The sequence below is a fragment of the Cebidichthys violaceus genome, unplaced genomic scaffold, assembly GCF_023349555.1.
Source record: "Cebidichthys violaceus isolate CVI_PGR_0920_01 unplaced genomic scaffold, fCebVio1.0.p SCAF_51, whole genome shotgun sequence".
Taxonomy (NCBI): Eukaryota; Metazoa; Chordata; class Actinopteri; order Perciformes; family Stichaeidae; genus Cebidichthys; species Cebidichthys violaceus.
Window position 1 is genome coordinate 764,682 of NW_027176717.1, and position 22,901 is coordinate 787,582.

Genomic DNA, 22,901 nt, shown 5'->3' on the forward strand with positions numbered 1-22,901 from the left:
AGCTGCTGAGTGGACGGGGTTCTGGCCTGAGAGACGGATAGCTCTCTTTGCAGTGATGGGGATGAGAGTCCTCAGGACTCTACACAGAGAGAGCGGGGGTGGGGGTGCAGAAACAGTGAAAAACAAATTCTAAAAGAGAAAAACAGGACATCGAGAAAAATGTCCATTAGATTGCGGTTTGAGCCACAGTGTTGTTCAGTGACAGAACTGCAAAACAGCGATAAACAGAGGGCTCTTTGTGGAAATGACTACAGTGACAACACTGCAGAGCTGTGAGGTGCAGAGTGACATGTTACAGTGTAGTTCGATCAGGCTGCAAAGAAGCAGGAAAAGAATGTTAATTTGACTCCAGTAATTTCTTTCTGTCTGGAACTGGATTATCTTTTCTTTTAAATAGATAGTCTCAAGCTTTAGGCATGACAATATGCTCATATCCAAGGCTTCACGATGAGTGGGGTGCTCTTTTGCATGGAGGTCAGCTCACAGTATGTGTCCCTCATATGCAGCTCTGTGGATGGGCAGCTGGCAGGCGTAGCTGGCTACGTTCGGGCTGGCTCCGTGCTGCAGGAGCAGCTCGACACAGTCCAGGTTTCCAGATCCGGATGCATCATACAGTACAGTGTCTCCATTGCTGGCCTGGGCGTTCACGTCAACACCTAGTGGAGCACGGGGACAAATACAACAAGGTGAGGAAAAATGGTTGTGTGGTGTTACTCCTCGTACAAACATGACAGACGTGAAGCAGTACACAATATATTTTGGTGTTTTACCTTGCTGTATCAGTACATCCAAAACTTCACTGTTGCCATATTCAGCTGCAATCCCCAGAGGAGTCACCCCATGCCCGTTTCTGGCAGTTACTTTGGCTCCGTGTCGAAGCAGCAGCATCAGAATAGCTGGACAACCCACCTGGTGCAAGCGATAGGAGGCAAGGACATAAAGATGGTGGGAAAGATGTTATGGGAGGAGGGAAGGAGGAAATGTCAACTTTATTCTGGATGTTGAGCTCTGATTCCCTCATTGTTCTAGCCTGTATCAATGCAGCACTGTTCACCTTTGCAGCTTCATGGGTGGCCGTCCACTTGGTGAGACATACCTGGTCCACAAAGGCCCCGCCCATGACCAGCGTTGCAACCATGTCGTACGATCTCTGTCTCACTGCTACAAAATGTCGACAAAACAAGGTAATGCGCTAAACAGCCAGAATAATGAAAGATTTCTTATTAATGATGGAGTTGACATTAAAAACTTAGGCTAATTTCTACAGCAGTTACAGATGTTTTAACAAGGCTTAGACTACAGCCATGCTAGCATCTCTGTGCTGGGCTGTATTTTAGGGACCAGCGATGCGTTAACAGCCTGTAGCTTGCCTGCTGATGCTTAGCAGGCATAATGATTGCCATCTTAGGTTTAGCGTGTTAGCCAACATTTGATAATTAGCACAAACACAATATTTTTGTATTTTAATGAAAGTCATGCTAAATGTGTTACTGCAGACATATAGCTAATATAGCCAATTTCAAATAACCCTACATGCAGTTAATAAGGGACAAGTTAGTGGCCGTGTGTGTGTGTGTGTGTGTGTGTGTGTGTGTGTGTGTGTGTGTGTTACCAATCAACAGAGGAGACTCATTTCTGCTGTTGGTGTTGTGTGGTGAAGCTCCGTGCTGCAGCAGCATCCTGACATTCTCCACCTGGCCGGCCTCTGCTGCCAGAGTCACAGATGTGTCCCCACCCTCTGTCCGCTCCTCCAGAGCCACGTCTGCGGACGTCAACACTGCTACGAAGACGTCCGCAGAAATGTTAAAGTTGAACATATGCTCACTCCTATGTACATTTTTGTTTAAGTGCAGATGCTGAATGGTCTTCGGTTAAGCCTCTCACCCTGCAGCACCACATGCAGGATCTCTGGCTGTGGCTGCACAGCTGCAGCGTGCAGAGGCAGCTGGCCACTGCTGTCGCTCTCTCTGAAGGCAGACACGCAACCTGACAGCTCCCGCAGCGCATACACATCACCTGTGGAGACACAAGCACGATCCACGCAGGACTCCCAGGGAAGCATTTGTAATATTCATGGAGTGAACACAGCGAGTTCATGCACACAGACGCTAACACAAAAACAAAACGTTTGTATTTATTTGTAGGTAAACTTTATTGTAGGTGAAACTTCAACGCCGCGTGTACTTATTCTTGGGCTAAAACAACAATAGACAAATTTAAATAAAATACCTTTGTGAATGGCAGCCATTATCTTCATAAAGTTGTCACTGTTTGGTTCCTTTCTAATGAACCAAAGGAGAATAGTGAGTCAAATAAAAGGAGTTGATTACCCATATATTATTTAATTCAGGATTTCCTGTGAATTTAGAATCAACACATCTTTTGTAAAAATATGTTCATTAGCTCATTCCTAAATATTAAAGTAATTTTGGTAGTCCCATCCATAACCCTTTCATTTTGGACATTCTTGACTCTCTCATACCCATTAGTGTTTATCAAACATGGCAGCTTGTGGGCATCTTGAATGCTCTCTCGAATGGCAAACTTGATAAGTTCCTCATTTATGCCTTCCTGCTCAAAGAGATCCATTTCTATATCAAGGGAAAAAGTGAGGATTATTGTCATAAAATCAAAACAACAGTTCCGTGCAGAATGGAGCAACATGCACAACTTCTAACATGTTACGGTCACATCTATCTGTACTTTATGCTTTGTCCACGGCTGCAGGCATGCAACTTGCAAAGGGCTGCTGGCACAGTGTCACCCCTGCTCGAAATGGTGTCATATGTGAGTACTTCCGTATGAATCTGTTACATCTGAGATGACACCACAAAAAAATGTAGTTGAATTTTGTTAGTTGAATCAATCTGTCTCACCTGACGATCTGAAAGTGCGCCCTTGAGCACCCCAGCTCACAGCCTGTGTGTTTTTGTTCCGTGGGGTTCATAAGCTTGTCTGGGTTATTTTTAGATGTGACCTGCTCCACATGACATGACTCAGCTCAGAGTCCCTGTTGCGTTTTCTAACTCGGGTGTACAAAGTTCTGCTTTCTCTGATTGCTACACTGTGACTTCTTTCACATTAGGTCATTTTGCACACGTGAACACAAGACACCGCGTACCTACGCTTTACTTAAAGAGCATTGCATGTCAAAAATATTCTTACTATTTCTAACACATCATACATTTTCCTGAATCTTCTCCTTTGTGACTGGTGTTAATTTGACAGTGGAAATCAATAAAGAATATTGACTTTTACATTACATTACATTACAGAATGTCGTAACAATATGATGCAACTGAACATTCACTCACTCACTCAAGCAATTCAACAATAGCAAAAGTGTGTTTGAGGAAATAAGCCAATATCAATATAAATAGCTTATGATAATAAAACAAATGCTGAAATAATGAAGCAAAGATGATGGCTGAAAATCAGCCACCCTCATATTGGTGCCCCACCTTATCGACCTACATTAACAAAACCTCTTATCATCTTTCTAAACAACAGCTTTAGGAATAGTCTTGACATATTCTAAGCGAAATATTCCCTCAAGAGAACAAGCACCCACTTTCTCCTGATGAACAAATTGATACGTGGGAGTTTATGGAAAAAGTCTCAGACAGCGTCAGTGTGTGACACAGTGACTCAGCCTGTAGGCGGCCTCTCCACCGCGTCAATAGACTTCACCAATCTGTCTGGGGTGGAAGCAGACCGCCAGCCCCATCGTCAAGTTTCACTACGCGCTCGGACATCACACACACACGCACAATGAGCTCTGTCTTTGAACTGAAAACGCTTCATTTAACGCACCGGATTTGAGCAACCACGGATTCTTGCTCCATATGAGGAAGAAAGTAAGTAGTACAATTTAATTTCTTTCAGTTTTTTACACTAATTGTGTGTTGTAAAATTGTATAGACTAATATACTGATGCAGCTATATCCCATAGCTTAATTCCCACTTCCCACATTGTGCTTTTTAAATGGCTGAATGATTATTTGTATGTGGAGTATATATCAGAAAGAATTACAAAGCATCTCATTGTGTTTCCACTCTAGTTTGTAATGGTTAAATGAAATGTTGCCTTTTTGATTTCTGAAAACTGTCATTCACTTTTCAGTATAAGAATAAAAGTACTGAAGAATACTTCCTTTAACGGTTACATTAAGAGGTATTTTGATGTGTCTAGGCTGTGGCGTTACACCCTTTTAAAAAGGGTACATTAAGTGAAAGGACACATGGACACAGTTTGCTTTCACTCAATATATTTCAATAGAGAGAATAGCATGTGTGCTCCCAGAAGTCCATCTGCATATTATCTTCATCCTGCCGCGAGATAATATTTTACGAGAATGAGGATCTCTTTGAAGCGAACCACATTCCTGCCTGTCGTCCTGGCAACTTTGAAGCCTGATTCCTCAAATTTAAGCTCATTGCATGTTTTTAATTTTAAACCATATAAGTCTTTAAAGTTGCAAAGAAACACAACAGCTGTCAGATAAATGTTACTTTTTATTTCTGTGCATTTGTTCCTCTACTGTAATGGTGCTGAAGTGGTTCTTTTGATTATGATAAAAAGGGTAAAATGAGTTTGTATTTTGGATTAGGGCTGCAATCAATTAATTTTTCAATTCATCTGCTGAATATTTTCTTGATTAATCGTTACTCAATTGTGAACCTTTGCTGTTTGTATCAGAACATGTTTTTGCTGACTAAAACCAGTAACAGGTTATCAAAATAGTTGTAAAAAGTACTCAATTAAATTGGATCCTCTGTTTCAGAAATACATAATGCTCAGTTTTTAACATATATAGTATTTAGCATTTAATTTCAGCTTGCACAATGCATGTGTAAACTGATATAACAAGCCCTAAAGAAGGGGCTATTATGATTGATGCTCAGAGACTTGATATGCTTCACAAAAATAGTTCATGGATGACTTTTAGTTACCTGTATGCATGTTTAAGAACAAAATGAGACAAAGAAAAGCATCCTCAGTGAAATTAGACATACTGCTTAAAACACTTTATATTAACTGTACCCTGTATAAATATACTGTCGCCTGTTTTTCTTTTAGATCTTGAAAGCACCTTGTCTCCTCTTGAGTCTGTTCACAAGTTTGAATCTCTGCTCCGGAAAATTTGGGACGCCGATAACTGATGATGTGAGCAAGCTGTCACTATTGGTGAGTTTACTGAATTGCTACAGGCCTCATACATATCAAATTTATGTATCACATTCATATGTTTGTCACGTGATCTGTGTGTCCGTATGCTAATAAATTGAAACCTTTTTCTGTCTTGATCTCCGTCGTAGAAGCAGAATATCCCCTCCGATTATGCGATTCCTGTTATTTACATTCCCAAAGAAGTGGTACGTATGAAGAGAGCAGAAATAATGTCAATCAGATGATACAACTTTGAACAAAAGAACGCTAATTTCTTTGGTACCTACACTACATCTTCAGGCTGGCACGTGCTGGGTGGTGTTGAATATCTATCCTTTGGAGCAAAGTCTTCGTAAACTGGCCGGCATGTTTGGTGCCATCTCTTCCAATAGAGAAAATATAATTGTCTTCATTGCAATGCTGAAGAGTCTACGTTTCACCTTTGACCATGAGGAACTGGTAAGCAATCCTGATGGATTGTGCAAATAGGCACTGCAGCTCAGTTTTGGGGAGGAGTGCATAATATTTTGGTCCTTCGGGGACCGTTCTGCGCATTGTAATTGCACATTTGACTTATTTCAGGACTGCTTGTTGTCTGATTCCCCAGGAAACAGCGATGCAAGTCTTCCAGTGTCACTATCAGGAAGGGAGCTTAATATCTGGTCTCTACTTTGACCACATCAAAGACGTCTTACATGCCGCCTCTCAAGGAACATCCGGCTTCTCGTGCAAGCCGCCACCGTGCATTAATCCACAACAAACACCAGGTGCAACCATTCATTTGCATTTACATTTTAAATTTGTAATGGCTAAAGCAGCTTAGTGGCCTATTAGTGGGAAGATATTGATTTAGGGTCAAGGACACACAGCTGGGGATAGGAACCAAATATGTAAGCTTAAACACACAGTCAATTCAGATAATTTAAGGAATTATATAATCATTAAAAGTCTCATGCAGCTAGTACTTGTGAAAGCCTGCTTAGTAAGTTCTTATTATCTCACAATGGAAGAAAAGTAAGTATTTGTGAGTGATCGAACCGTCAGAATCGTCTCTACTTGTTCAATAAATAAACATCAAGAGGATTGGCGAACCCACTATCAGATTTCTACAGTGTAACTGTAGTATGCGAAATTTCCAATAATATTCCTGTCTTCCAGGGGGTCGGGAGGAGGGTCAGGAGTACAGCTGGTCCAAGAGAACTCCCTTGCTTCTGGCTCTCATCCCCTTCACAGCTTGTGTTGTTCTCATAGTGTACCTGGTAAGTGAGTGAACCAACTGAAAATAACTACTTTTGATAGAGATACAGAGAGTATTTTTTTCTTGTAACATGAAAAGCTTTCGACCAGCACCATCATAAGGTCAAAACTTTAAATTGTCCAACACTTTGCTTCATGGTGTTTGACGCTAATAAGCAAACTATGATTCTTTAGCACTAGACTAAGATGGTGAAGACGGTAAACACACACCTGCTAAACGTCCATATGTTAGCATTGTCATTGTGAGCATGGAGCTGCTAGCCTGTCTGCAGACAGTTGTAAAAGCTCCTTTTGTGTTCCTTCATTGAGTACATTGGAACACAGTCATCACACTATTCAGGCGGATAATTGCATGTATGTATAAAAGGGCAATAATGTCAAACTCATAATGCATGAATAAATTATATACCACAATGAGCTGTTATTGCAACTTATAAGACTAGCTATTTTCACCATAGCTTCCCGGCTCTTCACGAATGAAAAGTTCTGCTGGGAGCCGTTTCACAATAACTTATTCAGTTTGTGTACAGCTCAAATTATAGTAGTTCTCTTGGGTTTTTTAAGACCATGAGAAACCAAAGAGCCCCCATCTAAAATTTCCGTCCTTGGTGGTCAATTTTCCATCAACTACACTCTCTTGATCCTTTTGGTTCCTGTGGGTCCGCCAAATAAAGACCACATGATAATGTTCCTTCACTTTTGTGAGCACTTCCAGGAAGGCAATTCTTGTAAAAATTAACAAGTGCTCATCAAATATTCAGCAGTACTTTGAGGCTGTTACCTAATGTAATGATTTCCGCTTTGGAGAGTTTGTATCCGTCATTTGTTTATCATAGAAAACAGGATTTAAGAACACTGTTCAGATTGTGAGTGTGATTTTTTTACCATTCTTTTTTTAATTTTATTTTTAGGTCAAGTCCAGGAGGCTTTTAGCAGTGTGCAACACTGAAAATAGCCAAATGGCCCCTTCTGACATGATCCCAACTGTGTCTGTCTCCATCCCACTTCAGACACTCACCCACACTGCTGACACTCAGCCAGTGGGGGAGGCAATCCCTGAACATGAGAGCGGATGAAGCATGATTAATACAAGAGGGAAATCTGGAACGCAGTTTAACAACTCACTCTCCAGGTTATTCTGTTAGTGGCAGGAGCCTGCTGGATAACCCAGTGTGGTCTGACACTCTTCCTCTGCTTTCACTCATCTGAGTGCGTGGACCCGAGCTACGAGAGAAAACTCACCTGCTGTGAAGGCAGCTTGCCCAGGCACTTCTAGCACTTAACCATCCAAAGAGGGGGGTTTTTTTGGAACCAGAGGAAGAACTCACTACACAATGGCTGGTTATGTCCCCAAATGGCTGGTGAAGTACATTAATTGTCTTGTCTTGGCCAGTGTTTAGCAGCATCTGGCTTGCCTTCTCTGAGCAGACCAAGTTTTTTTTTTTTCATTGCTGCCACTCTGAATCGTTGCCATTCAGGGTGTTGCCAATTCTCTAGTTTTGAGCTGTGATCAAACGTACCGCTGGAGCCTCACATCCAAATGATATCACACTGTTTGGAAGATTTCATTCTGAGTTTGAAATCCTGTCATCAATTTGTTGGATGTGCCCCGATGGTTACAGAGACCTTTGTCCTTTCACTTGTTGTAGAGTCAAGAGTCAACACACTGTTCCCAATCCTGCTCCTGTGTTCGGGCTTCTACTGAAACGCATTAGGGGTATATGCAGGTGTGTGAGGTAAAAGCGTGATTAAAGAAGCTGCAAGTGATTTAATGCAGCTTGTCTTGTACTTGTTGACATTATTCTGATCTGTCACGAATTGCAAACCTTCTCATCGCAAACAATACGCTGAGCACTTCAACAAGCGTCCCACTTTGTGTATCAAAGATCTGACCAGATGGCGGGTAGCTACTAGCAGAGGCCCTTTGAATCCCGTCATTGTGTCTCAAAGCTGTTGCCCAGTGATCTATAGCTGCTGCTCGGCCACAGCGAGTGTGTTTTTAATGCCTTATTCACTGAGTCAATCATGTTCAGTCATGAGAACATGACTCCCCGAGTGAGAGCGCTCTTGTACTGTATGTGTCAGAGCGAGGGATGGGCGGACAGGACGAGGGAAAGTGAGGGAGATAGGGATAGATGGATGGATGGACAGATGAGCTCAGCGAGAAGCATAAGGAGGGCTTGTTCTTGCCACAAAAGAAGTGGCCGTAGGCTGGAGGAAATTCCAGTTACAAACACGACTGATGTCGGCAGATCCCTATGAATCAACAGGCTAAGAATCTTTCCAAACCGCAGGCTATGTAGCCTCATCTACAGAGGATGGTTAGTATTTTAATAACAGTTTTCTGTATGCGAAAGATTTACGTCCAAAACTCATCAATGAAATGTGGAAAGATATACCTTTATTAAAATGTTTTCTTGTCTTTCTGGTGAACAATTTGTATAATTTGAATGTCTGTATTTTGTGAAAATGTGTATTTGTATTGTATTTGACATATTTAAGTTATTTTGTTACAAGATACACCACTTACAAAATATAGTTAACTTTTTATACAATTATAATGTTGCAAATAAATAATAGACCAATTCAGGTCACGAATGTAAAGGGGGTGGACAAAATACTGTGAACATTCTGTGAAAACACATTAGGACCTTGAAGTAACTAAATCAGCATTGTAATCTGCTGCAATAACTTGTAGCAGATTACAATGGTGATTTGATCAATGTCCCTTTATGTGAAATGTTTACATTATTTAGTCTACCCCCTGCAAATGGCCCATGAGCAAAATAATGTCAGTATTATATGTATGTTTTGTGACTATTTGTCAACAATGTAAAAAATATACAGTATATATCGGTACATCATATTATTGTTGTCAGCAAAACAGTGAAACGTCAGGTCCGAATGTGTCCTTGATATCATTTCAATTAAAAGAATAGAATAATACACAATACTACTTTAAATAAAAGAATGTTTAAGTTCAGTTAACCAGACAAAAAGGGGCTTGATAAAAGTCCTACATTCTTGGTTTTTGAAGAGACATATTTGTGCATATACAGATCTCAGAACAGAGCTCAAACACTCAGTTCTCCATGAACTTTGATGTCATTTCAAAGACGATGATGAAGGACCAAGGTGCATTTTTTTTCATTGCCATGGTTATTGATTGCACAAATGACAACAGTATCAATAAAATGTTTTGGTGATAGTACAACTGCATTTGTATTTGTTATGCAACACAAGGAGCAATGCTTTTGAGCTGGATCTTGTAGGACTGTAACTCCTTTTCATTAGACATTTTATTTATTTTAAGTAAAACTTAATTTAGACATGTAGAAGGAACGAGTGCATACACTGAACTCTTCAACAAGGCAGGAATATCATCATTATAGGTCAAATACGTTATGAACTAAGTCATAACCATCATAATTCATACAACCAATTGCTTTTCCGTGTTTTTTACGCCTTCGTAGCAAATTCAAAACTGTGCTTTTATTTTATATACGAACATCCGCCGGAAACACTCCGGCTTTTGTTTTGGAAAGCCGCTCCCCAGCGGTCGCCATTATTCTTCCTGGCTTGACTGTCTGGAGAAAGACGGTTATTTACTTTAAAACATTATATTGCGGGGTAAACTGCAACATTTGTCGGCCTATTGGTGCAGTCGCTTGATTATAACTCATTAATTACCTCCACGCCCTGGGCTCAGAATGGAGAAACGATCCGACACCGCGGGTAAGTTGCTAAGCTAACGTTAGCACGCTAACAGTAGCTGGCGGTGAGAAAATGAGCAGCAAGGAACGACATCTGCTGCCGTAAACGGACTGCTTGCTTTTAATCGCAAGTCAACGTGCGTGTATTAAAGTGTGTTTGGTTATTTTGGCGATGTTTGGTGGTTAGCTAGCCAAACGCATTAGCGGGGACAGTCCAGGCGGCTTGATGTTTTTTTTAAATTAGACCATCCTCCCCTCCGGATGTCCCGATCGAGCGCTCCACCGCGTTACATATCAACTATGATGAACCGGTGACAGCACGCAGCCCCGCGCCGTCTACTGAAAGTTTGAATCTTAACTCTGCTAACGTTACACTTTGGCGCTCGTTCTCCCCGCGACTTCGCGTGCGCACGCAAACGTGCACACTTTCAACCCATCTGCACAGTTTATCTGCACGCGATCAAAGCAGGTTTTAGCATCGCAGCGCCCCCTACAGCCGCTAAAGGCTCCACCTGCAGAGCACGGTCTGTTGCTGGTAGTTTGTATTAAACACCCAGTATACGAACCCAATGGACACGATCACTGATAGGGGGGGGGGGGGGGGGGGGGGGTTTACAGTACATTTAACTGTGAATTAGTTGCACTGCATTGAAACAGAAACACACCAAGTTCAAAATATAAAAATAAGTGAAATAGAGTGCACAAGTTAAAGCTAATAAACGTGTAGATGTGCTGATACTAACTTTGTGTTGTGTTCCACACAGGTGTCGGAGGTTCCCTTCCCCTGTCCTCGCTTCGGCTGATGGCGTCCCCTCTGCAGCTGACGTACTCATACATATGGCAGGTGATACGGCAGAGGAACGTCAAGCAGTACGGCAAAGTGGAGGAGTTTGTGACCATGGTGACGCAGACTGTTCCCGATCTCATCACCTTCAAGCAGACCGCCCAGCTCGTCCTGGGGTTGCGAGCCAGGGTGAGATTTGTTTTTTTAGCATCAAACGTGTGTGTGTGTGTGTGTGTGTGTGTGTGCATCAAAACAGCTGACTATCATTTGTGTTTACAGCAGATATGCCGCATACCTGCAATTCTACTTTCTGTTCATTTGAAGTTTGATTCATCAGATTCATAACTTGAGTGTTTTCTACTCTAGATCATTTTGGATCTGCTTCACAAAGACGGACCACCAGATTCCAGGGCTATTCAAACCCTCATAAATAAGTTGAAGGTCTCTTCATCTTTAGGGGTAAGAAGGGCAACTTTTTTTAAACACGGCTTTCATTTACTTCTGTTCAACACACTAGACTCTACAATCCTAATGTGTGAATTAAGTATTAACCGTAACCTTCTGTAACACAGTATTTGCTGTGTTATAGAAGGACGCAGAAGTGGAGAAATCTCAAACAAACTTCATGGTGCTGGTCCAGAATCTGCTTAAAAACCCAGCTGAAAGGAAGCGCTTCTTCCAGGTATCGGCATCTTTTACTATCATTCTTACTTTGTTTTATATTCCAGATGGTGTGCATTTATTTTATTGTTCCACATCTGTCTTAATGTGGTTGCTGGTTGCCATTTTCAGTTTGAAGTACACACACTTGCAGCTCATTAGGATGTGGAGATAAAGCACATTCAATTCCTCTATCTCATTTCTCACCGTTTCAGTCAAAGTGACGTTAAACTCAAACACATTTCTCTCCCTGCAGGATGTGTTCCCTGTTCAGTACGGCACTAAGTTTGATACAGCGCTGCAGGCCCTGACCGCAGGTCTGGTGTGCAAGCTGGAGCAAGTTCTTCCTGTTCCCAATCTCTCCCAGGTATTGCGCACGTACATTGCATTTTGACATAAACCGCAAAATTCTTGAGCAAGGCGCAAAGTTTTGTGGTTGACTTTATGGACAGGCCAAATCAAAATGTAATCTTTCTATAGGTGAACACATTTGCTTCCTGGGGTTGTATTCTTTATATCAGACCATGAAGACGTACAAACACGTGATTCAACCTAAGAGGTAAAAAGAAAACTCTACCGTTAACTCATTAGTTGTTTCCGTTTCCTGCCTCTGTACCTCAGCTTGGTGCCATGATCTCAGCGGAGCCCTCTGTCCTGGAGGCATGTGGAGGCTTCATCCCCGACACCGGGGACTTGAAGACTCTCCTCCTGCACCAGCAGTCCAAGGGACTCCTTGGTGTTAAAGGTACACTTCAGGTTGATGAACACACAGAAAGCAAAAGGAAATCATTAAAGATTGATAAGTTAATATGGTGAAAATGAATTTGACGGAACCTTTATGCATTTGTGCAGCCACAATCTCGTCCTCGGTGGGAAACTGTGTGCTCTCTTCACTCGCCTTCCGGCCCAAACCAGTAGAACCATCTCCGCCGCCTGAATCACCAAAGCGACTAGAGGTCACCGAACCCACCCCGGCCTCCCTCAGTGACACTGAAGACCCGGGAGTGATTTCGGACGCCTCCGACAGCCCAGCAGACCCGGCTGCTGGACCACAGGGGAGAGGGCGACACGCTCATAAATCAGCCGATGACACTGCTGAAAAGGAAAAGAGTGTCCCAACAGCAGCTCAGGGGGGGAATGTGGTGCAAGAGAAAAGTTGTGCACAGGAACAGCCTGCCACGACCCTGCAAAGCAGAGGGGAAGGCGCGGCGCCAGAAGCGGCGGATAAACCAGAATCCCAGCGGCCTCCCTTGAAATTGATCCCCTTCCGGGTAGTCCAAATGCCAATCAAACCCGCTCCCGCCTCACAGAGTGCCGGCAACGCGGGAGCGAAAGACGGCCAAAAGCCTCACACCCAGCGGGTCACGTTGCATCAGTGGGTGTCGCAGATTGCCACGAACTCGCTCTCCCTCCCGGCCCTGCCACCGCTCCCGCCGGCCAGGTTCGGCGCAGGGGACGACATGAAGCCCAGCATTCGAAGAAAAAAGCAGATCAGGCCACCGGCCGACAGATTCACCTGCGGTGTGTGCGACAAGAGCTTCCCGTATCAGTCCAAGCTCATGGACCACGAGCGCATTCACACGGGCGAGAAGCCGTTCGCGTGCCCGGCGTGCAACAAGAGCTTCAGAACGCAGGCGTTCCTCAACAACCACCTGAAGACCCACAGCACGGCGCGACCGTACGCGTGCGGCCAGTGCGGGAAGTGCTTCAACAAGCTGCAGAGCCTGACGAAGCACATGCTGGCCCACAGCGGCCAGAAGCCCTTCTACTGCAACATCTGCAACAAGGGCTTCACGCAGTCCACCTACTTCAAGCGGCACATGGAGTGCCACACGAGCCAGATGACGTTCCCCTGCAAGCACTGCAGCAAAAGCTTCCCAACGGCGTTCAAGCTGTCGAACCACGAGCGCTGGCACACCCGAGATCGGCCTCACATGTGCGAGCGCTGCGGGAAGCGGTTCCTCGTGCCCAGCTTGTTGAAGAGGCACATGGGCTACCACATTGGCGACCGCCAGTACCTCTGCTCCCAGTGCGGCAAGACCTTCGTCTACTTGTCTGACCTGAAGAGGCACCAGCAGGACCACGTGCCCAAAGCGAAGATCCCGTGCCCCGTGTGCCAGAAGAAATTCTCCAGCAAGTACTGCCTGAGGGTTCACCTGAGGATCCACACCAGGGAGCGGCCCTACCGGTGCTCCATCTGTGAAAAGACCTTCACCCAGGTTGGCAATCTGAAGGTCCACATCCGGTTACACACCAACGAGCGCCCGTTCAGCTGCGACGTATGCGGGAAGACCTACAAGTTGGCGTCCCACCTGAACGTCCACAAACGGACTCACACGTGCAAGAAGCCCTGGACGTGTGAAACGTGCGGGAAGGGATTCTCCGTCCCGGGCCTCCTGAAGAAGCACGAGCAGCTGCACCTGCGGGACGCAAACCCCGAGTTCGCCGGTAAACGGAGACACCGGGGTAAGCACAAGAAGCACTCGCTCAAGAGGAAGTATGATGAGGAAGACGAGGGCAGCGACGATTATTAATCAACGAAACACCATTTCTATTGAATAGGGAGGCTCTGATTAGGAGTTTCAGAGCTGATGCGGATCACTGATATCATCAAGATGAACTAAGTCAGATAGCTACGGTGTAAACGTCCCTTTGGACCGTGGTTTGTTAGCTTGTGGTGGAGATCAGGTCACGATGATGGTCTGGATAGTGAAAACACATTTAGAATGATGTTGGAATCATTTTTCCTTCTGATCACCAGTTTTAACGATTACTTTGAGTTATGATAGGTGGCCTCAGTCAGCTGGAGCATCTTGAGTAATCAGTACTGTGTTTCACATAACAAGGTGATGTGACAAAATTAGGTTTAGGAAATAAAGTTACCCTAAGCTGTCACATTTTGAGAGATACAAGATCATCTCCTTATTATTTTTGCAGTTGTTAATTACTGGTGATCATTGTAATTACAAAAAAAAAAGTTATTTTCCAAACACAGTGCTACCTGAATGTAGCCAACATTTAAAAAATGTGCATCATGTTAACAATACAACACAACATATTTCAATGCATGTGACTTTAGATACTTTGTATAATGTAACAAAATGTTGTCGTGTCTCTAGGAAACATTTTATCTTTGTGGAAACTGTAGAGATTCAAAATGACGTTAATCACTCTTTTGATGTAACCCTGAGCTGTAAAACTTATTACTCTGCTTTTGTTTGAGAGTAAAAATAGGCTAAATTTGTGTTTATTAGGATTTTCACTTTTTTTTCCCAGCCGTAGGTGCCGTGATATTGCTGTAACACAAGAAAGTATGATGATTTCTATTTAGCTCGGACACAGTGAACTTTATGCAAATGTGCTGTGAATCGTATCTTCTCCATTACCTTCTGCTATCGTGAGCTGCCATGTATACAAGCCATGAAGCAATATACCTGTTTTTGATGTTTTGCAGAAAAATAAATGGCAGCACATAACAAAAGACCGTTTCACTGGTTTGTCTTGTGAAAGATTTAACTGCAGCCTTGAAGCGGGTCCTAAATGTGGATTTATGTTCAATCAGTCGAGCTATCGGTGCTCAAAAAGTGACAACGATATCAGTTACATAGCATCGGTTTTGTCTATACATATCATGCATTTAGCGCGACCAACTCAGCATATAATATTCTGATTGGCTTGAATAGCGGGACGTCAAAAAACTGAAACAGGAGTACGAGAGAATCAAAAACTGTCAACGCAAAGGTGGAAGCAACAGCACAAGTGCGTGGTTTGCCATCATGGTCTGGTGGTGAATTGAAAACCCAAACTAGAAACCAGCCTAATGTAGCTGCTTATCATCTGAAGATTGTTTTCATTCATGCAGTTTCAAACCACCTACAGCAGATGTTGCTAGAGAACACAGCTGCTCCCCTAAGAAATTTGATGCCTTGTGCAGTCAATGCAGTGCAGGAAAAGCTTCCTTTTCAATATCAGATTGTGAAAATATAGATTGTTTTATGCTTTCACGAGACCACATAAGTCATCATGGTCTGGGTGATTTTGACCATTGCGTTATCTCAGTTATATTATCTCCGTTAATAAAATGAAACAAAGAGCCATGTACCGAAACCCCTGTCTAAAATAAAATAGTGTTAAAAATAATATGTATTACACTCGTCACCTTCAGCACCTCAACAAGGCTTTGGCTGTGTGTGGTCTCATGGTGCTGTAGTTCAAGGTCTTCCGTTGTTCTTGAAACAGAAGGGTTAGGCTGCTGAACTGCGAGATCAAAGGCAGACTCTTCAAAGTCCAAATTAAGCAGGATTCCTCTTTTAACCCTTTTAGTGCGTCGAGAGATCATTGAGGACATTGTCCATGGATCTCCACCTCACTTTGCCAGAGGCAATGATCTTCTCCTCCTCGAACGCTCCGAAGCGGTCTCATGTTGTTTGGTATGACTGCTCTTTATTATAGATCTTTTTTATTTTTTCCCGGCCTCCTTTATTCTCTCAGGATGTCAGTGCAGGCAGCATTCTGCTTCATGTTTAATTGATGTTTCCTTGCATCTGCTCTTCTGTGAAGATGCAGGAAGAATATTGTCAGAATACTTCAGGGTTTTAGAGTTGTGCCATTTTCACATATCTTCTCTATTCATTTCATGTGTTACTGAATGTTCAAATTCAGGACCTTTTCTATATATTTATATAACCTCACAATATTGTGTATTGATGTATTTTCCATATTCATGTGACTTTGTTCCTTTGTTTTAATAACTAATACTGATTCAAGGATTGATTTCACAGTACTTGGAAAAACTATAATCTTGACAAAAAGATTTAAACAATCATTGTGCCTTTGAGAGTACAGACCTCTTTGTGTCCTCTGGGGAGTTACGGCTTCACGGCCGTACACATGCAAACACTGTGGGAGAGGTTTCATAGCTGTGTCTATTGACAGATCACATGCGCCAACATACAGGACAGAGTCCTTACGGGTGTGCAGTGTCTCCAAAATCCTTTCAGACTTCGAAAAGGAATATTAGCAAGGCTCTAATAATCTATTTTGCGCATGGTTTGTTTTGCATAAAAATACAGTAACTCCATTAATGCATTAAGGACCAGACTATTCATTATTTGCAGAAAACTATGCAAAGCTACTGTTCCAAAAACCATGGCAATTCAGTGCACATACAATCTTAAGGGTTTGTGTTAGTTGTTGCTCTCCAGTTGCATCATGGGAATTATAGGATACAGTATTTTTTTGGTGTTTTAGTCAAACTATGAGGTGTAATGGAAATCCCAGGTTTTGCTGCACAAATTGACCAATCATTTTGTATGTTTGTTATGAAGCCCCCCAAGTTAATCAAAATTTAAAGCTAAATTACTGAAAGTCTTCTTTTAAAAATTGCTGCTTTTGTGTTGTTTTGAAGATATGCAACGTCAGGTGCAACACTGTGCCTTGCCTCAAAGGAAATTAAGATGCACAAACAAAATATGATTTGATTTATTCGTTTTTTAGTACCTTTAGTCAGTGAAAGGATTTTAAACACAACTCACTCTCAAGTTGGAGTATGAAAAGTGTTCAAGTAGAGCGGATCAGTGAGGCTGTTCTTTCAGTCTCTTTCTCCTCCACATCCGTTTGGACCATTGCCATGTGTGTCATGTGTGTGTCTGTTTCAGCGTCACTTAATCTTCTCAGCAGCCCCTTCTCAGACAACCACGAAGCACAGCATGATACTACTAAAATAGTCGCCATGGTGGCGAGCATGATGGCAGTGCGAAAAGGGAGCAGGTGGTATCGGCGACCGTCCACCATCTTGTCCCACGGCAGGGGCAGGATGTCAGGAAGGCCTATCACTGGTTCTCCCACCAGAGCTCTGAGCAGTAGTGCTAACCCAAAGCCAGCACAGGCGCCGTAGTGGTTCACCCACCGAGATAAGTAGAAGGTGCATATCACCTGGGGAGCCATCATTGAGTAGAAGACATCTGCGCTGATGATCCAGAACAGATGAACAGACGTTGTTGTCATGGCCAGACCTGCTCCCACTATTCCACACAGGAGGACTGACCCTTTAACCACGATAAGAATCTGTGTTTCTGATGCCTGAAACAGAGGAAGTCATCAAGGTATTTACTTCTATGAAACCAAAATATGGATCACACTATTGGTTTCCTAGGTAAATTTAAATGTTAGACGCATCATTATACGTGAAATACTTCCTCTCTCATGTCATTTCTACAATCTTACTTTAATTCACCATCTGCAGCGCCACTTTTCCCCGCCTACCAATAAAAAAACAGCAAAGTGCTCAGCGCAGAATAGATACACAGCAAATCCTACCATCACAAAGAATACAAATTTTAAAAAAAGTCTCCGGTGGCTTCAGGAAAACATTTCACGTAATTTATGTCTCATGCTATTTTTAGAATGTCCCTGGGCCGACCCACTGGTTCCCAGGTAACCAGGTGCTTGCTGGCTCATAGAGCCACTAGCATGGCTGTAAAATTGTTTTCCTGTCTGAACGATTCATTTGTTATGAGAATAGTGACATGTATTTTTTTTTAATAAAACATTCAGTATTTTAAAATAAGCCAAAAAACAAAAAGCATGCCACAGTATGAGTAATGGTAATGTAAGATGTTACCCCTTTGTAGATGACGTTCTTGAAGATATTTCGACCCAGTTGGGAGGCGGCAGACAGAAGTGCAGAGTCAACCGATGACATCACAGAGGAAGCAAGTGCTCCCATACCAATCAGTGAGACGTAAAATGGGCAAAGATGCTGAAGAGCAATCGGCAAGATCATCCCGGCTTTGCCCTGTTCGTACGGGCTGGGAGAACCGTAGCTGGTCTCGTTCCAATCTGACAAAAAGACATTAAACACATCGAATTACAACAGACATGTTAGTCACAGGGTTATACGAGTGGGATTTGGTGAGAGATGTTTGATTGTGTTGAATACATAACTACCTACATGGTTCTTTTTGTGGATTATGTTTCACATTACTGCACAATTCCAACATAGCAGACTCATTACTCATCACAGCTACTATAACACTAAAGACATTATTATAACAACGACAATAGGAAGCTAATTCAATCGAGGTACTGGTAGATGCAGCTGCTGCCCCAATGATGAGTGATGGGATGGCAAGGATTGGGGATAATACTGCTCCAGCATAGCAGGTGATTTTGGCTTGCGCATCAGTGGCTGTGGACAGGATTCTCTGGTAGAAAGCCTGGTAGCAGATCCCTCCAATGGCCTTCGAGAGGAATACAAATATGTTCATGTTGGGGAAAGTATAAAAAATGGTTGTCCATGAAACACTTAAGGTAATGTGGTTTATGTCATCACAGTGCAGTCTTTCTTGTCAATCTTGCATATTTACTACAGAATAGGTTTTAGTGGAATAGCCTTTTTAAAGATATGTACTTTGGGGCTGTTAGAAGTGTTCATTACCAATAGCAATATGTCATCCACCCAGCGACCTGCTTCTTCGGGCTTTAGCCTGCCGATCCATGGCTCCTGGTGCAGTTTGGTTACTGCAGCAAAAGTGATGTTGGCAGAGGAGGGGTTTGCCAGTATGAAAGGCACGCAGAGCCACTGAAATAGGGAGGAAAATACAATTGAGTTACAAATGACGCTCACAATGACGATGCGAACGGGCTATAAAATTGTGCATTAAATGCTTTGATTTCCTTAAAAATGTAGTGTTTGTACTAAGCCAACGAGCATCAAGCCAAGCTGGATGACATCAGTGTAGGCCACTGAGTACAGTCCTCCCATTAACGTGTAAAGGACTGCCACAGCAGCAGAGATGCCCACGGCCAGCGAGGAGGAGATATCCATGACCACGCTTATCGTCCCTCCTGTAACCATACAGAGTGAGGTATGCACAACTTTCTCAATGTATTTCATCTGCAGTGGTGCTGCATCATTTTTATTGGTAAAATGTCTCTCTGCAAGGACTTCGTTCATTAAGTTGTTGTTTCTGACTTACCCAGCGCGCCAAGAATACATGCTATCCACAAGATATCGCCGATGAGAGCGGGAATGAAAAGGACAGCAGCGACAGCGTTGCCGTATTTCTCCTGAAATGGGTCCATGAGAGTGACATAGTTCTTCGACCGAATAGGTTTGACAAAGAAGAGTGCAGCTGAAGTCACACAAACAGAAACATTTACGTTAAGTTTTGACATATTCATCACCAGTAAAATGTCCTCATTTTTAGTGGTTATGTGATAATGTCCTTCTGTTTTCATTAGTATGTTTAGTAGTGAAAGATTATGGTATTTTTGTATTTAAAGGCAGCCTACCGATAAAAACATTAGCTATTAGAACAATCTCCGTAAGAGATGGGTTTCACTGTGTATCACCGCAACAGTAAGCAGTTGTAATTGACCTCACTCACCTATAATGAAGTTCATGACGAAGGCAAGGGGTCCAGTGGCCCACGCCAATCCCTTTGTTGGATCATAGATCACTTCAGCATTACCCAAAATATAGCCTCCTCCCACCCACGTGGCTGCAAATCAACAGGACACATACAGGCAATATGAAAGAGAATTAATGAAACTAGGTTCATCAATTTTAAATTGATGGAATTAAATAGATTCAAATTAAACATTTTAAACTGCTTTGAGTCCCTTGATTTCAAAATAAATGTCCCTGAATGCTTTGCTCTTACAAACACATAAGGCCCCATTCAGTGACTATGATAATCTATGATGTTATTGTCATCATCATTATATTTACCTGTCATAGTACAGATGCTGACCCAGATGTTTAGGTTCCGCCCCCCAATCATTATGACTTCACTGTGGTTCCCCTTGCACTTCTTCTCCTCACGTTTGGACTTCCTGGATGCCCAGATACCCGTGCCCAGTATTATCATGTAAAACACTCCTATGGACACCAGTCCTGGCCAATTTACCGCCATCCTCCGACTCTGTGGGGAAAGCACACAAACAAAATTGTTTTTCTATGTATCCCTTTTCAGTGAATGCTGTACATTGAGCGTGCATTGCTTGCAGCTATATACGATCATATGATTATATGTAAATTTCCCTTTGCAGCAAGTTTAGCAAAGTTCACACTTCACGACTTTTAAAGTAGTCAGATGGCTGTACTGTTCACACCACACAACCTACCATCTTGTAATCGGCAGTCTCAAAGTCATTGTGGTTTTCACAGTACATGACTGAGCAGCAACAGGGGTAATAAAAATAATTTATCCCCCCAACAGATACAGATATAATTTATCATGTTTTTTGGAGACCAACCCAAATGTGAAAGCCACAGTTTTATTACTGCGTCAGTTGGGACACCTTGTTTTGGGTTAAAACTATCATTTCAATTGAAGAAATTAAAGTCTCAATTTGAACACCTTATATTCACAATGTCACTTAGTCTTGTTCTGACTGACTGCCACTTGAGTAAACATTCACTCTGTGATTTACCAGTGAATGTTATTCAACTAGAATAAGCCTTTGTCTTGTGTAAGTCTGTTTTTTGTTGTTTAAACGATACGGTCCCTACCATGAACCATCCCAGGGATAACAACGTTGTTTTGGACTCGTGTGCTAGCTAATGTCAAAATTTCCGCTATACAGCTCCACTGCGTGGACAATTGTTAGGCAAGTTGTATTTTTTAGGATTCATTTTATTTTTGGACAACTACAGTGCTCTTTACCGGCTAGCCACGCAGTGGAGTACTTTGATGCATGCGATGGAGCATTGTCCTGCATACAAATCATGGTCTTCTTGAAAGATGCAGACTTTTTCCTGTATCACTGTTTGAAGAAAGTGTCTTCTAAAAACTGGCAGTAGGTTTGGGAGTTGATTTTGAGTCCATCTTCAACCCAAAAAGGTCCAACTAGCTGGTATCATTAAAGAGTAGCCAGTAAAGGCCTTAAAGATGAAAGAATAATGACATGGCCCCCTTCCTCACCTGACCTAAACCCTATTGATAACTAGTGGGTCCTTCTTAAACGGGAGATTTACGGTGAAGGAAAACAGTCCACCACTCTGAACAGTGTTTGGGAGGCTGTGGTTGCTGCTGCACAAGAAACTGACAGAATGCATGAATGGAAGGCTTATTACTGTTATTGAAAAGAAGGTTGGCTATATTGGTCACTGATTTTCTTTTTTTAAATGTCAGAAATGTTTATTTGTACATTTTGAGTTGTTTGTTTATTATTCTCACTTTAACAGATGAAAATAAACAAGTGAGATGGGAACATTTCACATTTCACAACTTTTCACAATTTAGTTGCATAATAATTCTGCACACTAATAGTTGCCCAATAATTGTGCACACAGATATTCTCCTAAGAAAGCCAAAACCTCACTTACTCACCTTACTTTCTTAAATATTCAGGTTTGAGGTTTATTAACATTTTTGATTGACCGAAAGCACTGTAGTTGTTCAATAATAGAATTAATCCTCAAAAATACAACTTGCCTGATAATTGTGCATGCAGTGTATAACTCCATATAACACTATCAACTGACTGGCAAGAAAATAAGCTTTCCAGCAATTAGTTTTTTGTTTATGGAATAACTAAAAACAGTATGATGGAAGAAAAATAACAGAAGAGACAAAAATGTACTCACATGCTGTAACCTTCAAAATTGCAAAAGAAATGTGAGAAATAAGATGAATGTCTTCAGTTTGATGTTAAAGGTGGATGTGAATCTGCGAACACTAAAACAGTTGGAGAGCATTTCTTCCCTTAAGATGATACAAACTGTTTTATTAATTATTATTATTATTATGGTGAATCACAAAGGCATAGTTACTTTCTAACTTGCTAAAAAAAACACTGTCCAACTGTTCCTCTGTCCCAACTGACCCCTGAGCCCTATCTCTGTTGCTTGGGTTTATTGACGAACCATTGGTCTGATTTCCTTATCTAGTAACATATGAGTGTTACTTATTATATTTATTAATCATTTACTTTCTGCATGTCTTTATGTAACCTGATTTGACGTGTGAGTGTTTATTGGACCCATTGACTAAGTTTATATGCACACTCATCATTTTTCCACTATCATTGCGAATATGCGAGTATTCCGAATTTGATAAGGCTCATGTAAACATCAAGCATTAAAAATGAACGGTGAAATGAAAGGTCTCTTCCTGTCTCTTAAATACTCTGAACTTTCTGAACTCATGCACCAAGAGGCTGAAGTGAGATCAGCCATCAGTCCCAAAAGTCATTGATAGAGTCTCCGGTATCATTGCAGGTATCTTAGTAACCACGGCCGATTTGTAACTGGACCTCCAGAGCGACATAAAGTACCCGCAGAGAAAGAGCTCTGTTAACGACTGCTTCA

General features: G+C 42.3%; 4 protein-coding genes across 6 annotated transcripts in view; 2 read left to right on the forward strand and 2 right to left on the reverse strand.

Annotated features, from left to right (window-relative positions):
- asb15b (ankyrin repeat and SOCS box containing 15b) overlaps window positions 1-3,027 on the reverse strand; it is a 4,867-nt gene extending 1,840 nt beyond the window's left edge. The window contains exons 1-9 of one of the 2 annotated variants that reach the window (XM_068731409.1): window positions 2,877-3,027; window positions 2,483-2,591; window positions 2,230-2,282; window positions 1,885-2,016; window positions 1,613-1,777; window positions 1,055-1,161; window positions 771-909; window positions 485-656; window positions 1-79 (exon numbers count right to left, since the gene is read on the reverse strand). The exon at window positions 1-79 is cut by the window's left edge and continues 82 nt beyond it. In XM_068731409.1, coding sequence (XP_068587510.1) covers window positions 1-79; window positions 485-656; window positions 771-909; window positions 1,055-1,161; window positions 1,613-1,777; window positions 1,885-2,016; window positions 2,230-2,282; window positions 2,483-2,589 — 954 coding nt within the window. In that variant the 5' untranslated portion in view covers window positions 2,590-2,591; window positions 2,877-3,027. Of the gene's footprint in view, window positions 80-484; window positions 657-770; window positions 910-1,054; window positions 1,162-1,612; window positions 1,781-1,884; window positions 2,017-2,229; window positions 2,283-2,482; window positions 2,592-2,876 lie in introns of both variants that reach the window. The other variant, XM_068731408.1, reaches the window with a different exon arrangement.
- Window positions 3,028-3,722: 695 nt separating this feature from the next.
- On the forward strand, window positions 3,723-9,629 carry LOC137888115 (uncharacterized). Its single transcript, XM_068731434.1, has 7 exons — window positions 3,723-3,857; window positions 5,081-5,188; window positions 5,320-5,376; window positions 5,471-5,629; window positions 5,778-5,937; window positions 6,329-6,429; window positions 7,339-9,629. Exons 1-7 carry the CDS (start codon window positions 3,846-3,848, stop codon window positions 7,501-7,503), a joined length of 762 nt encoding a protein of 253 aa, XP_068587535.1. The 5' UTR covers window positions 3,723-3,845; the 3' UTR covers window positions 7,504-9,629.
- Window positions 9,630-9,947: 318 nt separating this feature from the next.
- On the forward strand, window positions 9,948-15,059 carry si:dkey-14d8.1 (zinc finger protein 629). 2 transcript variants are annotated; one of them, XM_068731419.1, is made up of 7 exons: window positions 9,948-10,162; window positions 10,905-11,113; window positions 11,291-11,383; window positions 11,514-11,606; window positions 11,841-11,951; window positions 12,206-12,329; window positions 12,437-15,059. In XM_068731419.1, exons 1-7 carry the CDS (start codon window positions 10,138-10,140, stop codon window positions 14,116-14,118), a joined length of 2,337 nt encoding a protein of 778 aa, XP_068587520.1. In that variant the 5' UTR covers window positions 9,948-10,137; the 3' UTR covers window positions 14,119-15,059. The 2 variants fall into 2 exon arrangements, with proteins under 2 accessions (XP_068587520.1, XP_068587521.1); XM_068731420.1 differs by having other exon boundaries at window positions 11,517-11,606.
- A 1,990-nt stretch (window positions 15,060-17,049) lies between these two features.
- LOC137888079 (high affinity choline transporter 1-like) lies at window positions 17,050-22,418 on the reverse strand. Its single transcript, XM_068731374.1, has 9 exons — window positions 22,179-22,418; window positions 20,319-20,511; window positions 19,975-20,088; window positions 19,564-19,719; window positions 19,284-19,432; window positions 19,023-19,166; window positions 18,672-18,825; window positions 18,207-18,424; window positions 17,050-17,665 (listed from the first exon to the last, which is right to left on the reverse strand). Exons 2-9 carry the CDS (start codon window positions 20,500-20,502, stop codon window positions 17,144-17,146), a joined length of 1,641 nt encoding a protein of 546 aa, XP_068587475.1. The 5' UTR covers window positions 20,503-20,511; window positions 22,179-22,418; the 3' UTR covers window positions 17,050-17,143.
- Window positions 22,419-22,901: the final 483 nt, after the last annotated feature.

Excerpts from the sequence above, each read along its gene's own strand:
- LOC137888079 (XM_068731374.1), bottom strand. The coding sequence starts at position 20,502 with ATGGCGGTAAATTGGCCAGGACTGGTGTCCATAGGAGTGTTTTACATG. Across the intron at positions 18,425-18,671 it reads GGCAGCAGCTGCATCTACCA|ATTGGAACGAGACCAGCTAC; the intron begins GTACCTCGATTG and ends TCTTTTTGTCAG. Across the intron at positions 17,666-18,206 it reads AGAACGTCATCTACAAAGGG|GCATCAGAAACACAGATTCT; the intron begins GTAACATCTTAC and ends CCTCTGTTTCAG.
- LOC137888115 (XM_068731434.1), top strand. Across the intron at positions 5,630-5,777 it reads CCTTTGACCATGAGGAACTG|GAAACAGCGATGCAAGTCTT; the intron begins GTAAGCAATCCT and ends CTGATTCCCCAG. Across the intron at positions 6,430-7,338 it reads TTGTTCTCATAGTGTACCTG|GTCAAGTCCAGGAGGCTTTT; the intron begins GTAAGTGAGTGA and ends TTTTATTTTTAG.
- si:dkey-14d8.1 (XM_068731419.1), top strand. The coding sequence starts at position 10,138 with ATGGAGAAACGATCCGACACCGCGG. Across the intron at positions 11,384-11,513 it reads AGGTCTCTTCATCTTTAGGG|AAGGACGCAGAAGTGGAGAA; the intron begins GTAAGAAGGGCA and ends GCTGTGTTATAG. Across the intron at positions 12,330-12,436 it reads GGGACTCCTTGGTGTTAAAG|CCACAATCTCGTCCTCGGTG; the intron begins GTACACTTCAGG and ends GCATTTGTGCAG.